The sequence below is a fragment of the Seriola aureovittata genome, chromosome 6 (genome assembly GCF_021018895.1).
Source record: "Seriola aureovittata isolate HTS-2021-v1 ecotype China chromosome 6, ASM2101889v1, whole genome shotgun sequence".
Classification (NCBI taxonomy): Eukaryota; Metazoa; Chordata; class Actinopteri; order Carangiformes; family Carangidae; genus Seriola; species Seriola aureovittata.
In genome coordinates, this window is record NC_079369.1 from 2,122,639 (window position 1) to 2,139,215 (window position 16,577).

General features: G+C 45.3%; 1 protein-coding gene across 6 annotated transcripts in view; it reads left to right on the top strand.

Moving 5' to 3' along the window:
* Window positions 1–16,577, top strand: part of palld (palladin, cytoskeletal associated protein) — a 62,897-nt gene that overhangs the window by 37,008 nt on the left and 9,312 nt on the right. For 2 of the 6 annotated variants that reach the window (XM_056378386.1, XM_056378387.1), the window contains 9 exons: window positions 6,184–6,834; window positions 7,603–7,747; window positions 8,064–8,165; window positions 9,714–9,752; window positions 10,485–10,706; window positions 11,146–11,295; window positions 11,663–11,751; window positions 12,750–12,882; window positions 14,442–14,649. In XM_056378386.1, coding sequence (XP_056234361.1) covers window positions 6,184–6,834; window positions 7,603–7,747; window positions 8,064–8,165; window positions 9,714–9,752; window positions 10,485–10,706; window positions 11,146–11,295; window positions 11,663–11,751; window positions 12,750–12,882; window positions 14,442–14,649 — 1,739 coding nt within the window. Of the gene's footprint in view, window positions 1–467; window positions 625–669; window positions 1,412–6,183; window positions 6,835–7,602; window positions 7,748–8,063; window positions 8,166–9,713; window positions 9,753–10,484; window positions 10,707–11,145; window positions 11,296–11,662; window positions 11,752–12,749; window positions 12,883–14,441; window positions 14,650–16,577 lie in introns of those variants that run through there. The other 4 variants (XM_056378390.1, XM_056378392.1, XM_056378388.1 and 1 more) reach the window with 4 other exon arrangements.

Below are 16,577 nucleotides of genomic sequence, written 5' to 3' on the forward strand. Positions count from 1 at the left end.
GGCGTGGAGATAATAGTTCCTGTGGCTCCTGTGTTAACATGTGAATAGTGGATAATGTTTCTGAAGAGAACGTGGGTTTCATTTCCAGTCAGGGCGTCGTTTCAAATGTTACTGTACAACGGACAAATCTCATTCGTGTCACTCGAAACAAAAAGGATTGTTCAGGTGATTAATTTATCGAATCTATCTTTGATTCTCTCTCCTCAATCATCCTGTCTTCCCTAGTCTTCCGTCCTTCAGGAAACAATATAATCAAAGGATGAATAAAAGAAGTGAGATATGGGTGTCTCTCTCTCTCTCTCTCTTTCCACAGCTCAGAAAGCTTGTTGTTATTTTTGCTTCCTCGGTCAGTAACCCGCAGTATAGTGTCAGCTCTTATTCTGAAAGGAGCCCGTCTCGGGTGCAGGCTTGAGTGCTTTTATTTTGAAGAGGAGGAGCGCACAGACAGACTGACTCATGCAGTGAGAGAGAGAGAGAGAGAGAGAGCGACTGTGTCTGTCACTGTCTGGCTGCTCGCTGCTGTATATATGCGCCTCATACCTGGCAGGGCAGCACTGAGACGTGGTTCAGCCTCCTGCAGGGAAATATCAGCTGCTCCACAACAAGACCACAACAACACTGAAGGTAAAACTTCTCCTCATGCTTCTGTGTAGAATGACAACTCATTAAAACTGAATAAACCTCAGAAAGAAAGAAAGAAGGATGATGGGGAAATGGATAAAAGCTGAAGGATGCTATTCTTTAACTTTTAAACTTTTTTTAAAATAGTTTTTGACCTTGTGGTTCTTTGGGTTATTATTATTATTTATTTATGTTTTATTGGAAAGAAGAAGAAAGAGAAGACAAATGATGGAGCTAGAATGAGGGTGATTTTTGTTGCAGGTTAAAGAGTGGATGTGTGGTTTCCTGGGGCGTGATACTCATTCATTAGCGGGAGGCTGTTGGAAAGTTGGGAGATGAGACTGTAGACAGAAAAACAAAAGAAGAAGAAGAAGAAGAGTGACTTTGACAAAGTTAAGCGTTTAGATTTGCGTCTGTGATGCAGGCGGACTGAGTTCCTGTGGCGAGCTCGGTCTGTTTGCAGAGCTCCTCGGTCGAGTCAGATGGATTAGTTAACACAATAGAGTCTGTTAGGTGAGAAAGCCGGTGTCTTACTCAGCTGCAACTCTTTTCAGTGACTGATTTCTTCTGAGTTGCTCTTCACTTTTTTTGCCTTTCTTTCTCTCCCTGGCTCTTCCTTCCCCTTCCTCCTCCTCCTCCTCCTCTCCCTCCCCTCCTGCTGCTAATCCCATTTGATGGCGATGTCTTTCCCACTCCAATCCAGAGAAGAATGTCTTCAGCATTCCTGCTATAGAGAAAGAAAGAAGAAAAAAAAACACTCACCATCTCACTTGGACAGAAAGAGCGAAAGGTGGAGTGGGGAAATGAGGGAGGGAGGGAGGGAAGGATGGAGGTATACGGAGAAAAGCAGGGCTCGCTGATTGTGGAGAGCCCTCCACCTCAACTTGGATATGAAATATGAGCCCAGAAAGAAAGAAAGAAAAGTAGGACAGGGAGAAAGTGGGTGAATGGAGCAGCCGTGAGCTGTTGATGTAGCTGGAATAAGAGAAACGGTCTGTGCTACGTTTTAAAGCAAAGGAGGAGGGGAAGGAAAACAGTCTGGTTCTGTTTTATGTGGTGTGTGTGCAATTAGAGCCAAAGAGAAGGGGTGGGGGGGGGGGTACCCAGGGAGGAGAGGGGTTGAAAATAAGTTAAGGACAGCAGGAGAACAAAGGCTGGGGGAGAACATGTCAGCTGACTGGGAAACAAAGTGCATGAATGGAAGCTGCAGACAAGGAATAAAATACTTTTTCATATGTGAGACATATTGGATCTGGTGTGTTCCTGCAGCAGCAGCAGCAGCAGGCGGGTTTCAGACTGTGAGATTATGTTGAAGCGTTGGAGGAAACCTGGTCTGCTTTCTGTTGTCAAAGTCGAGGGAGGCTCACATGGAGAGAAGGAGGGAGTCAGGAGGATAAAGACACAGACTGAGCGTGAGAATTATCACATATCAGCATCATCCAGCTTCTGTTTACGTGTCCTCAGGTTTCGTCTTTATTCCCTGTGTGTACATTCAGAATTATTTTGTTTTAACTTGTTATGAAAGCGTATCCAGCCAACAGGAGAGTCACAAAGTTTCACAACAGATCAGTGTGTGTGTGTGTGTGTGTGTGTAGGAGTTTGATTGATTGATGTAAATGTTTCGACTTCTCCGTAAATATTTACGAAACATGACACATCCACACAGTCAGGACAGTCTGACAGTCTGATCGTCATCCATCAGCTCAGTCACTCTGTCAGATCGACAGTGTGTGTTCCTGCTCAGGGGCATCAGACAAGTTCGTCTTGACGCACTGATGAGTGATGATGCAATGCAAACAAGGAAGCCGTGAACCAGGTGTGTGTCAGGTGTGTGTAGGCGCAGGAAAGACTGGCGTGTGAGTGGTAAACAAGTGAAATCCATATTTTCCCATAGAGCATTGTGATTACGATGAAGTCACAGTCTGTAGCATTGGGTGTGTGTGTGTGTGTGTGTGTGTGTGTGTGTGTGTGTGTGTGTGTGTGTGCGTGCCAATCCCAGGCAGGGTTGTGTTTGTATTTTAGGTGTGATACTGTTTGGATATGTATCATTTACAAACGACAAGGTCGTGCTGTTACTAAGCCACAGGTGTTTGCAGAAACAAACCTACAGAGGTGTAATGCAAACACACAACGAGCCTATAGGCTGAAAGTATCCAGAGCTCCTGTTAAAGCTGCTGCACGACCTCGACGATGCCTTGCTCTACGCCTCTAATCTGACTTGTTCTGTTTATACACACCTACAGACTTTCAAACAGAACAGCCGCGGCCTCAGTTCCCCTCATGTTGTTGTTTACAGGAGGAAACCCCTCATTAGTGGCGATGTACACTCAACGACTTCCTGTCCTCCCCCTCGCGCGCTTCCTGTCATCAGCTGACCAGCTCTAATAAAGCGGCCCCGTCTTCTCGGGGGCAGCTGCGGAGCCGAGGACGGCTCCCGGACGGAGCAGTGGACGGGGTTTCTGACGCACCGCGGGTCGTTACTGCTCAGGAAGCACAAACGAGCGGCGCTGAGTAAACGCGGCCATTTAAGATGTTGAGGTCTTTATTTATTAAAGCAAGATGCTGCTGGTGAAGTCCCACTGCGTCTGGCACGTCTGGACTGATACATCGCAGGGCTGTAAAACACACTTTCAATTAAGTTACTGTCAAGCTGTTTACTGAGCTTCTCCACCAAGAACCCAGAGACAAACTGACTCCAGGCCAGATTCTCTCTTGGCCTTTTCTCTCTCTCTGCCCCTGTACAAGACTTCCTGTCTGAAGGAAAGTGTTTTTCAGGATGAAAATGGGGAAGACTCGACTCCGAGGCAACGACAGAGAGAGGCAGAAGAGTAATACTGTGTTACAGTTGGAATGACGGACGCAGGAGCCGGAGCGTTTTCTCTCAGTAAAAGCACGGCGCTCTGTGGGCCAGTTGGCTCCGACCAGAACAGCAAAACACAGGGCCGTTGGCATGACGACAGAGGAACACTTCCCTCCTAGTTCAGCCCCGCTCCACCGCAGAGAGAGAGAGAGAGAGAGAGAGAGAGAGAGACAGTGATGTAGGCCCACTCTGCTTCTCAAGCCATTTGTAGATACAGTAGATTATAATCATTTGCACAGGTTTCAGCTGGGGGGGGGGGGGGTGTTCTGTGTCAGAGGAGACAGCTGGGATGAAAAGGCCGGACGGAGCGTGCACCGTGTGGTCAGAGAGGCTCGAGGCAGCGCACTCCTGCAGGGTCACAGAGTCTGGATGAACCCCCACCCCCCCGGTCCTTTATGTAAATCCTTAAGTGGGCCATAAAACTGAAAATAACAGCAGCTGACCTTTTCATGCTCGTGCAAACGTCTGAACGGGAGTCAGAGCTGATCTGACTAAATTAGAAATCCATTAGTTTGAGCGGCATTTCGATGGAATTCAAATGTCACGTCGGTGCATGTTAATGTGGATGGATGACTTGAATGTGACGACTGCCACGATAAGGGATTTCTTGAGAGAGCGGGAGTGTGTGTGTGTGTTATGAGGTGATGAATGGAGGGGCTTGTTTAGCTGAGCTGCTTTATATAGAAAGTAAAGAGCGCTTTTTAAGGCAAAGGGATGATGTCAGTTACAGCTGGATAACATCCACTCTGCCTCCTGCTCATACACACTCAGAGAAAGAAGAGAGACGTGGAGAAAGAATTAACTCACTTCTAAAGCACAATAGTCTGTGTAAGAAGGTGTCAAAAACACGGGTTAAAAAAACGCTGAGAGGGTCTTTCGAGGTCTTTCATGCTGAGGCAGTAAAGCGCTGAGAGGGATGAGGCTGCGAGGAAATGGAGTGTGTTTCCTCTCTGATGGAGCAGACGGGCAGGGTGCTTCTGCCTGACGCTCCGAGAACACCGCCAAAAAAGGAATCAAACCGCTGCAGAGCGCCGCGAGCCTCGCGAGCTGCCAAACTATTCCTGTAAAAGCACTCTTTTGGTGGAGGCCTGAACAGGAGACCTTTGGGGAATGTAAAGAAAAATGTATACAGAGAGGAAGAAAGTAGAGGGGAGGGGGATGGGTGGGGGGTGGGGGGGCCATACTGAATCGATGGTGTGCTCTTGGATGATCACAATGATTTTGGGCACGTGACGTCTCCTCTGGAGGGAAGAGCAATCAGTCATGTTGCCGTTGGACTGTGGTGGTGGATTTGTTCCACTCTGCTGCAACTGTCAGTTTTGTCGGAGTCACTGGTGTTGTTTGCACATGAATACTGGGGGGGAGGTCAAAGGGAGGGGCTCTCTGTGCATTGTCGCAGATGAAAAATAGTCCACTGATTATTCTACATCTGGAAGCGATTTGGGCACGTGAACTCGGTGGACTCCTGACAACATGCACCGCTGGGATGTACAGTATATTCTGACTGCGCTGCCTGTGAAGAACTCATCAGTCTCACATACACATAGCTGTATACTCTGAAGGTTTATAACTTCAACCTTTCCCAGAGACCCGTGTCCTCCTCCTGCTCCTCGAGGAGAGCTTCTGAGCATTCGCTTCAGTCTTGTGGTTTTGAAAGTTAGTCCTCTTTAAAACCCTCCCGGTGCATGTAAAGTTTTCTCCTGTAAAGTGACGAGAAAAGAGGAAAAACTCCAGATTTGGAGGGTGATGACACAACAGAAATTTCTAGCCTCCCTCTCTCCCACGATGACGTGACAAGTCAGTGAATCAGCCGAGCTGGGGGAGAGGCTGGACAACCACACCTCTGTGAAAAAACACAATACTTCATCATCAGGACCCATCCCTGGCAGAAAGACACCGTGACATTACATTTTGTGTTTTTATTTTCATCACAAAGCCGTTCAGATCTGCTGAGCCACACCTCGACCGCGTGTCTCACTTTTCCCGTTTCACAGATAGAAAAACATCATATCTGAGCCGGGCCTCTGCAGCAGAGCGGTTTACAGCCCGTCAGGGTGAACGGCTGCTCTGTTCAACAACAGGAACCGAGCCGTTTCCCTCAGTGTTACACTTATCTTCTGATTCCTTTACCATACTGGGCGCATTGTCAACAGGCTGGCTTTTTAACAAGTCTTTGTTAGAGGTTGGAGGCTGATAACCTATCAGTCTGTGCTGCCGCTGCAGTGGTTTCCTTCCCTCAGCTCACACCATCACACACACAAATTGTCCACATACCACCACTGTGACTGAACCTCAGGCCTGACAGGCTATCACCTTCAGACCAGAGGAAAAACAGCTCGCTCTAAGTCCTGTTGAAAACAGACGGCCTCGTGCTGATCATCCAGCTGTCATCTTTAATAATGAACGTCTTCACACCGGCTGCGTTTCTGCCTCTCAGCGCTTTGATTGGCATTTTAACTCTCCATCGATTAAGCTCACATCTGGCCTCTGCCAGTTGTGTTCAGACTACAGTTGGATGGAGACCAGATGATGGTGTCATGCAGAAATTGAAAACAGCCGCATTGCTTTTGTAACATTTTTATAAGTGTGTTACCTTGTTACAGACCACCCCCCACCCCCCACCCCCCCATAGAGAATGAGACTGCCTCAAGAAAACATGAGACGACTTTAGTTTCTGACGCCTGTCTTCTTCTTCTCTGCAGGAACGCGTTGCAGCTGAAGCAGCTGCAGGAGCAGATTCTGTTGGAGCAGCAGGAAGCAGCCAGCTGGCAGCAGCAGAACCAGGAAGTCCCACCTTCACCCCAGGAAGTGCCTCCACCTGCTCCACCATCTCCACCTCTCCCTCCTCCTCCCTCCTTCCAGGAGCTGGAGAGCAACGTACCGACCATGCAGGCCAGCACCTTCAACTACGCCCGGCCCAAGCAGTTCATAGCTGCTCAGAGCCCCGGTGGGCCGGGCTACGTCACCCAGTCCTCCGGCTCCTCGGGGTCCAGCCTGTCCTCCCCGCTGTCTCCTCCCACCTCGCACAAGCCCTTCACCAGGGTCATCGTGCCCCCCTTCACCAAGGCCGGCAGTGTGGAGTCTCCGAGCTCTCCTTCCTTCCCGCCTCCGCCTCCGCCCTTCCTCAGCTCCAGTAACCTGTCCTCTCCGACGGGCCCCGCCCAAGACTTCCCACCTCCCCCGCCTCCTCCTCCTCCGCCCATGTCCATGTCTCCAGCCCACTCAGACATGTCCTCTCCATTCTCCTCCGTCCCTCCGTCTCCAGCCTCCAGCTTCCTGTCCTCAGTGTTGCCCTCCACACCGGGCAGTCCCACGGTCAACGCCCTGGGCCTTCCTAAAGGCAACGGGACTGTGTAAGTATCCCTCACCTACACACGGCGCCGGACAGGTTACGTAACATTTTCTAACTCCTCTACACACAGCGTGTCTCAGATAAACCTGCAGCTGGAGGCAGGAGGCTGAATGTCTGCTGTAGGATGGACGATGACATGTTTACATTTTTTTACAGCATGTTTACAGGAAAACGTAAACTAAAGAGCCCCTTTTCTCAACACACACACAAAACCCCCACGTGTAGACACCAACATGCTCTCAAGCTGCAAGAGCTTTAGCCCCCATGAGGCAAGAAAATGTGCTCGAGGACCTCAGAGTGAAAGGTGTCAAATAAACACTCTGTTCTGTAGCTTTCATATATGTACATATGAGTCTTGTGTCCTGCCTGGATCTTGACTCTGGGCTCTGGCTGTTGAAGGAGATGATAACAGTCTGTTGTTGTGTAGATAATCCTCCTCTGATGGCAGCCCTGGAGAGTGAAATTAGCTTTTTCTCCCCTCCATCAAGGACATTCCTCCTTCAACTCTTTGCCAGTCATTTTTCATCACTCCCCCTCTCACGCTGGCATTCCTGCTGCGGTGGAGAGAGATAAGAAGACACACTGTGGAATGCTATAGCTCTGCAAGTCCAGATAAGGGTGGAAACGAGAGAGAGGGAGAGAGAGAGCGCCAGAGGGGGAGCGAAGGAGCTGGAGAGGGAAGAGGAGTTAAGATAATGCCGTGTGTCACAGAGCAGAGTGCCACCACTTTAACGTTGATGAATGTTTCTGTTTTGTCCCCTCTTTTCAGCAAAGCGTTCCCCAGGAAGTCCTCGGGCACCAGGACGCCTCGCCTCGCCTCGGACTCCGACATCCAGGGATCCAAGGACGCCGTGATCCAGGATTTGGAGAGAAAACTGCGCTTTAAAGAGGAGCGCATAAGCAATGGTCAACAGGTGTGTGTGTGTGTGTGTGTGTGTGTGTGTGTGTGTGTGTGTGTGTGTGCTAACCTTATTCAATTCCTGAGACAGGTGTGTGTTTGCAGGTCATTAACAGAGATTAACAAGCAAAAGTCGTACAGCGATTCATGACAGGAAACTGTTTAATACCAGCCTCTGTTTTCATGCACCTTCAAATAAAATCATAATGTTTTCTCCTGATTAACACGAGGCTTAGATACAGTAGCTAGCTGATGATGTGTTTAAGTGTGTGTTCTGCAACTCACACACTAACCCCCCCCATCCCGCTGACCCCATTAATCCCTGCTTCCAGAGGTTAACCTATGAGGAGAAGATGGCTCGCAGGCTGCTGGGTGCTGACAACGCTGCCACAGTCTTAAACACACAGGACACAGAGGAGGAGCCAGTCACACAGGTATGGTGGCTCTTTATCAGGTGGCACACAGCTAGAGAAATCACACACACTCATATACGATCATCTCCCAGTGTTGCATGTGTACGACACAAGCACCTTTCTGTCTTCAGTCTTGTCCACTGATACTTGGCCGGTGTCATTCCTGTCTCATGAGCACTGGCTTTCCTTTGTATACTGCTGAGCCAGAGAGCACCCCGACCCTCAGTCCCTGTAAACACTGCGGAAGAGCAAGTTATGAAAGCAGGGTATAAACACTGTAACGTCCTCCAGAGCCCTCCATAAAAAGCTCTGTTTATGCAAACTGGTAGAAACAAGTGTTGCTACAAACATGTTTGGGAGAAACGCTGTTTGAAGGCTCCTGAGCCACCAAAGATTCCTGTGGACGTGCATGAGGGAGAGTCGCATCTTCGACGCAGAGTCAGTCACTTATTCACCAATGAACTGACAGTTAAAGCTCCTCCAGTGTAAAGGTCTGTGTCCATGTGTAGTGTGATTATAGATCAGCTCTAGCTTCTATATTAATACTGTGAAAGTATCAAAGCCTCAGTCCACAGAGAAATGCACACAGCCTGTATTCAGAAACTGAGCCTTAAAACCAGCCGTCAGGACTTCTGGAACTTTGTGATGTCACAACAAAGCAGTCACCAAGCCCCGCCCACCTGGACCCACCATCCAAACCTTGCAGGATTTGGTTTCTCTGAGTGTTTTTACCTGAAATCTGCTGTATTTTTATTGGATCACTCAGAAAACAGTCAGCCAATCAGAAGAGAGGCTCAGAGCCTCCTCTCTTCTGATTGGCTCACCGACCTGTTGTTACTAGAGCTCCAGAGAAAAGCCTGGTGGTTTTTATATCTTCTTATGGCTCAACACTTAAAATAAAACACAGAAGAAGAAGAAAATATGGAGCTTACAATGCAGTTGTGTCTACGCAGTTAAAGTAAATGGTCGTTGCGGGACTCGTGCTGCTTCCTTAGATTTTGACTACATTTGTAATGAATTTACTTGTTTACATTTAATTTGTAATTGGCTCAAATAATCCACAGTAGCAGAAAGGATGAAACCTCGATTTCAAAAGTGTCAGTTTTCTTGTGTAAAGTCAGTCAAAGTTTGTGATAATGTAAATGCTATATGACATTAACTGGCAGTGAATGACACAGAATTCTCCTTTGACAGAACACACACTCTGATAAGGTCACTGGAAATCACTGTGCACTCATAATAAACATCACTAGAGCGCAGGTTGTGTCCACGATGACGGATTAGCACCGTGACATCCCAGTGTGATGTTGGCATGAGAGACAGTGTGAGTGGCTGTGAAGCTGCACGGCTCTCAGCTCAACTCTAAGCCTTCTAACGTGGCATCGTGACACATCTGTATTTTCATACTGTGTCCGGCATGTGCTTGAGAATGTTTTTGTTTTTGAGAGCAGGCGAGATTAAAACATGTGAACACACTGAAACACACATAGAAAAATAAACTGTGTCTCCCACCCTGTTTGAAGCTCTGACAGCACCATGCACACAAAACCTCTTTTTTTCTCTCAACAGGAAAACAAGTCATCTGGTAGAGACTCTTACCCTCAAAAGGTTATTGAAGCATTAGTTGTTTTTTTTTATGTCACCTTCTGGGTTTTTATTCACTGTGTGTAAATGTGTCACGCTGACATCACGATCACACCTGGAAACGAGCTGATGAGGGAACATACCCACTGGTGGTGTAGTTGTGTATATTTTGATATAGTATATTTTGTTCTATATAGTGTGTGTGTGTGTCTAAACTCGACTCCGTCACCATTTACTGTTTGTTGTAGTTCAGTATATGTGGTATGAATTCAGATATTGAAGCATGTTAAAGCTGGATCGCAACACAAGCATCTATCAGCACGTTTGCTTTTAAACAGGCTGATGTTTTTCTCCTGACTTTGCACAATGCATGCCGTAGTGTTACTTTTATAAGATCTGAGAGGGAACATGCTGCAGCAGCTGCCCGGGATCAGCATCAGAGGGTCAGGACGGGCCACTTGTGTGATTGCTGTCGTTCTGAGCGGCACAGTGAGTTCAGGAGGATTTAAATGCTGGCTCTGCAGCTGTGCCCGAGGCCTGTCATTATCTGTGTGATGTGTCATCAGACCGCGCTGCTCTGCAGATGTTCCCTCCGCCTCAGCAAAGCTGCAGTGATGAGAGATCAGTGGAGGTGGCGGGAAGGAGGAGTGGCTCATCTGGGGAAGAGGGAGAATTAAGGAATGACAATGAAGACCCACGTGATCACACCAACTTTCTCTCAAACTTTCTTCTTCTCCGTCTGTCTGTGGTGTGTAGGAATACAAAGTGTCCAGCTTCGAGCAGCGTCTGATCAGCGAGATTGAGTTTCGACTTGAGCGCTCTCCGGTGGAGGAGTCCGACGATGACGTGCAGCACGATGAAGACTCTGCTGGGCGGGGGGTGGTGCCATCCTTCGATCAGAAGCTCAAACACTACAAAGTCTTTGAGGGCATGCCCGTCACCTTCTCCTGTAAGGTCAACGGGGACCCCAAACCGAAGGTGGGAGCACCGACATGTTACTCAATGAATGATTAAACACGGCAGTTATTGTTATTAGATAAATGTGCTGTAGTTTTGACTTAGCTTTGGCTTCCTTGCTCGGGAGTTGCCGATGTGTGATGCTGATGATGGAGGGTGTAGATACCGTGTGTAGGCGTGCACACATGTGTTGTGATAAGGGGGGGGCCTGGGCGTGCGGCCCGGCTCGGTCCACATTAATGATGTGGTGTCGACAGGCCTCAGGATGAACCGAGGAAATCAGAGTAAAGCAGAGTGATAGCAGCGGAAGAGGGAGAGAACATCACATTAAAACAATCCAAATATTAGATTTAAAAAATGTTCATGCATAGTTTGGATAAATGTCTGTCTCCAGCTTAAGATCTGTCTGTTAGACATTAGTTGGCCTGATAGTTTTAGTTTGTTCTTTCTTGTGTGTCAGGTCTACTGGTTTAAAGACGGCAAGCAGATCTCCAAGAGGAGCGAGCACTACAGGATCAGCCGTGAGCCTGATGGGACCTGCTCCCTGCACACGGCTGCAGCCTCGCTGGATGATGACGGCAACTACACCATCATGGCAGGCAACCCTGAGGTGAGCAGACGCGTACGGAGCCTGGAAATGCCCCAAACACACAACATCAAAAATCTGAAAGAAGGTTTCTGTGCACCTCCCGTCTGTTTGGCCGCCTGTGCGAGATGCCAGCGCTCATTAGCGAGAATAATGAGCATTAAGATAATGGTCTCCGGCCTGAGGAGGAAGAGGGCGTTGAATGAGATAGGAAATCACTAAAGCTCTCATGAGGGTCGAAAGTTTATGTGCTACAGGCCTTTTCCAGCTTAACACTCACATTTGATTTCCTCCTCCCAGTCTGACTGCTGCTTGTTGTGTGGCGGAGTGTCAACACCTCATAAGCTCCCTCTCTCTCTCTCCCTCTCTCCCTCTCTCTTCTCCCCCACAGGGCAGGGTGAGCTGCACCGGCAGGATGATGGTCCAGGCGGTGAACCAGCGGGGCCGCAGCCAGCGCTCGGCACCTGGACACATGCGCAGGTGAGGCTTGGATGACTGACAGGCGAGGGGGAGGGAGAAGACGAACAAAACCGCCTGGTATTTTATTCACAGCCCTGAGCTGCTGGCTGGCACATGTGCTGCAGGCCGCTGCTCACCATCTGCACGACTTCTGTACTGGCACTTCTGCACACATTTAAAAGTGTGTTAGTCTGATGTAAAATGTTCCAAGACGCTGCTATTTACACAAGTGTTTGCTGTGAGCTGAGTCACACTTTGTTCTTTGTTGGGCTGTCTGTTCGGGGAAGAAAAGCTCGGTGTTAATGAGAGGGAACACCTGTTTGCTCTGCTTTTTCATTGCTCTAATGACCCTGTATATACAATATGCATTCACCCAGATATTGAGAAATGCACAGACGATCACAGACGCCCTTCACGGGACATAAAAAAACACCTGTAATCTGTTATCTACATGAACACTCCCTGATTAGACAAGAGCTCAGAGATGTTTGGAGTGAGATCCAGATAACAATCAGTGTCTCCTAACTCTCTTTATTTCCCTCCCTAGTTGACGTGCAGGCAAGGGTGGTGATGTCATTGTTGTTATAGTGGAGAATCACAGGAACACCTATGGGTCCTGACCTGCTGCACGAGGCTGAGGAGACTCACATTGATCAAGAAAGAGCAAGTGGCAGAACGCCAGAGCAGAAACGAGGGCAAAAGGGGCCCAAAAGTTCCTATTGTGTCTGTGAAAGGGGGAAATATAAAAGTGAGGGAGAATGTGGAGAGAGTCTTATTTAAAGGAGTATTGCATTGTTTCTACTTCCTGAAAAAACATGGAGATTCATGCTCCAAAGAGAGTTCACTCAACAAACGAATAATGAGTCTCTAAAAGCCAGAATTTGTTGATATTCTCCAATAAAATTTGTCTTTTTTTGAAAAAACTAAAACAAGGTTTATGGTAAAATTTGACCTTTTTTCAAATAGAATTTTTTTATTTTTTTTATGTGAAATATTGTATGTGTCCTTCTCTCTATCAGGCCCAGGTCCAGGTCTAGAGACAGCGGCGATGAGAACGATAACATCCAAGAGCGTCACTTCCGCCCACACTTCCTGCAGGCGCCCGGTGACCTCATCGTTCAGGAGGGCCGACTGTGCCGGATGGACTGCAAGGTAAATACTCAGTGCAGCCTCCGCACAACACAGGTGTGCAATGTGATTTAAAAAAGGGGGGGGTAGAAAGGTCGGTGTGTTGCCCGGTCTTGGCTGCGTCTAAACAATTTCCATATAAAACAGCTGTTATTTATTGATTGGGATGATTTATTGATCACTAAGAAAGAAAATGTGAAGTGTGGAGTGTTTTCAGTCAGAGCTGCTGCGTACTGAAGGACATTCTTAAAACTTCAAAGGAAGAGAAGACAAATTATACACTGTGTTTTTTGGTCTAGTGTGGCGTGTCAGGCAATGAACTTTAATGTTTTTATACATGGTCGCGGTTTCAAGGGCCTTTTTTGTGGAAGAGTGTCATGTCAATCTTTGTATTTCAGTCCTCAGCCTTGTTACTTACTGGAAGTGAAGTCTAATGACATAACAGTTTAAAATAGTGAGGTAGTTTAGCTGACAACCAAACTTCTACCATAGACAGTCCTCTAACCGTGCTGCTGTTCTTTCATAAAAGAAAGAAATGGTTCAGAATAACTGAGACATGACTGCAGAGGAAAATGCCTGCACCAAAGAGCATATGTTAATCATAGTAATAGAGAAAGCCATTTCAGATCCGCCCTTTAATTCAGTGTCTGCGTTGCTCTCTGGGAGGCTCCGTGTCAGCGCTGCCAAAGAAACATTTGGATTCCAGTTTAGGGGATAAAAAAACTAGCCGAGACGAGATGTTTCATCACTTCCTCGCGTTGCGAATGTCTCACGGCAGACGGGGAGAATACAGAGGTGTCATATTTCAGACCTTAAGTGGGATCAGGTTTTCTACAATTATTTTTCCCTGCTGCACCACCCCCACCTCCCCCCACCGACACTTGTGCTGATTTTCTGTCTTCCTCCGCCGCCTCCCTGCAGCCTGCAGCACTTAAAACTTCTCTTTGAAAACTGGTACATGTAATAAAATAAAACAGACCCACAATTAACTCTCTATAAAAAGGCTGTTTTTTATGCTTGTCAGAAATAAACTGAGAGCCTCCATTCCCTCTGAGCCCTTAATGTCAAGGGTATTTATAGCAAATATTTATTTCCAGATCATTTGTGGGTTTCTAAACTTTCCATGCTCAAAATGCCCCAACTTCTAAAAGCGTACTGGGTCGCTTCCAGAAATACTTATCACTGCTTAGTCTGCACTCCTTTGTGATATCTGTGAATACATGCATAGCCATGGTGGATGTGCATCCAGGTGCGCAGGGAGGAGCCGAGCAGGTGTGGGTTTTTTTTTTTTTTGCAAAGAGAGAGGTCTTTTCTCTGCACAGTTAATTCCCATGACAAAACGAGCCGGCGACCAGGCTCCTCCAGACAAACACAACACAGACAGAATAACCAAACACTGCTGTTTTCATACTCCCAACAAACACACACTGCCCCCACAGGACACACATGCAGCTAATATACTAATTTTCTCCAACAAAAACAAGCAGTGACTCCACAAACTCAAAGCATACTTCACTGATTTAGCAAGAATTCACATATCCAGCCAGTTTTAATGTTTGCTGTGTTTTCTTCACCACCTGCAGGTGAGCGGCCTGCCCACTCCAGACCTCATCTGGCAGCTGAACGGACAGACCATCCGCCCAGACTCCGCCCATAAGATGCTGGTGAGGGAAAACGGTGTGCACTCATTGGTCATTGAGCCCGTGACCAGCCGGGACGCAGGTATCTACACCTGTATCGCCAGCAACCGAGCCGGGCAGAACTCCTTCAACCTGGAACTCATTGTTGCAGGTAAACATAAGCACAAGGGTGTAGGTTTGGTCTCAACATTGGTAGAGACGCAACAACACCACCGCCCCTCCAAAACAAAGAGATTGGCTTTTTAATGCTGTCAACCATTTACATTCAGGAATGCCCATACGCACATGTGATATAGGTACATGTGTTAAATTTCCATATATGAGATATATGTACATATGAAGTAAAATCATAAATGTATTTAAAGTATAGCCCATATGTAAAAATTACATATGAAACCTGTTAGAGATTGGAACAATACCATATATTGACATATATGTCTGATTAATAGAAACATGTATTTTAGTATGTCTTTTTATATTATAGACATATGTTACATATATCCATCCCAAAGCCTGTCAGTACATGTTCATATTAGATATATAGATATATAAATATAAAAGATACACATGTATGTTTAAATTTAAATAGAACTTATTAAGAAAATCATATACATAGTATATACAAATATACAAATACATGTACAAATACAAAAAACAAGAATTTTAATAGGCATTTTGTTTTAATAAAGTTGCATTTTACTATGAGTATTTCATATATGTTATAAACGTATATCTTCACATAACCAGAGGATGTTTATACAGTATGTCATGATAATCTATCCTCTTATAAGATACACATATGGTAACATCACTCTTGATATTGGGATAATATATATGTCATATATATGTCACATAAGTCATAGTACAGTAAGACATTTTTGATTCCGTACTATACTATGACGTTTTCTTCATATTTTTGACGTTTTACTATACTATGACGTTTTTATGACATTTTCGATGCTTTCTTATAACTGTGACGCATTTATTGCATTTTTGATGCCTTACTATACTATGAGGTTTCTATTGAATTTTTGACGCCGTACTATTCTATAACAGTTTTACTTGATGCCTTACTATACTATGACGTTTTTCATCACATTTTTGACGTTGTACTATACTATGATGTTTTTTTCACATTTTTGATGCTTTCCTACAACTATGACATTTTTCTGACATTTTTGACGACTTACTTAAATATAATGTTTTTATCACATTTTCGATGCTTATTTATAACTATGACAATTTTATTGCATTTTTGATGCCTTACTATACTATGACGTTTTTATCACATTTTTGACCACTTACTTTACTATAATGTTTTTATCACATTTTCTATGCTTATTTATAACTATGACATTTCTGACGCCTTACTATATTGTGATGTTTTTATCACATTTTTGATGCTTATTTATAACTATGACAATTTTATCGCATTTTTGATGCCTTACTATACTATGACGTTTTTATCACATTTTTGACCACTTACTTTACTATAATGTTTTTATCACATTTTTGACCACTTACTTTACTATAATGTTTTAATCACATTTTCGATGCTTATTTATAACTATGACATTTCTGACGCCTTACTATATTGTGATGTTTTTATCACATTTTTGATGCCTTACTATACTATGACGTTTTCTTCACATTTTTGACGTTGTAATATACTAAGACATTTTTATGACATTTTTGATGACTTACTATACTATGACGTTTTATTCACATTTTTGACGTTGTACTATACTATGATGTTTTTATCACGTTTTTGATGCCTTACTATACTATGACGTTTTTATTGCATTTTTGATGCCTTACTATACTATGACATTTTAATGACATTTTTGACCACTTACTTTACTATAATGTTTTTATCACATTTTCAATGCTTATTTATAACTATGACGTTTTTATGACATTTTTGACGCCTTACTATATTGTGATGTTTTTATCACATTTTTGATGCCTTAAAATACTATGACGTTTTTATCACATTTTTGATGCCTTACTATACTTTGAACTTTTTATCACATTTTTAATGCTTTACTCTACTATGACCTTTTTATGACATTTTTGATG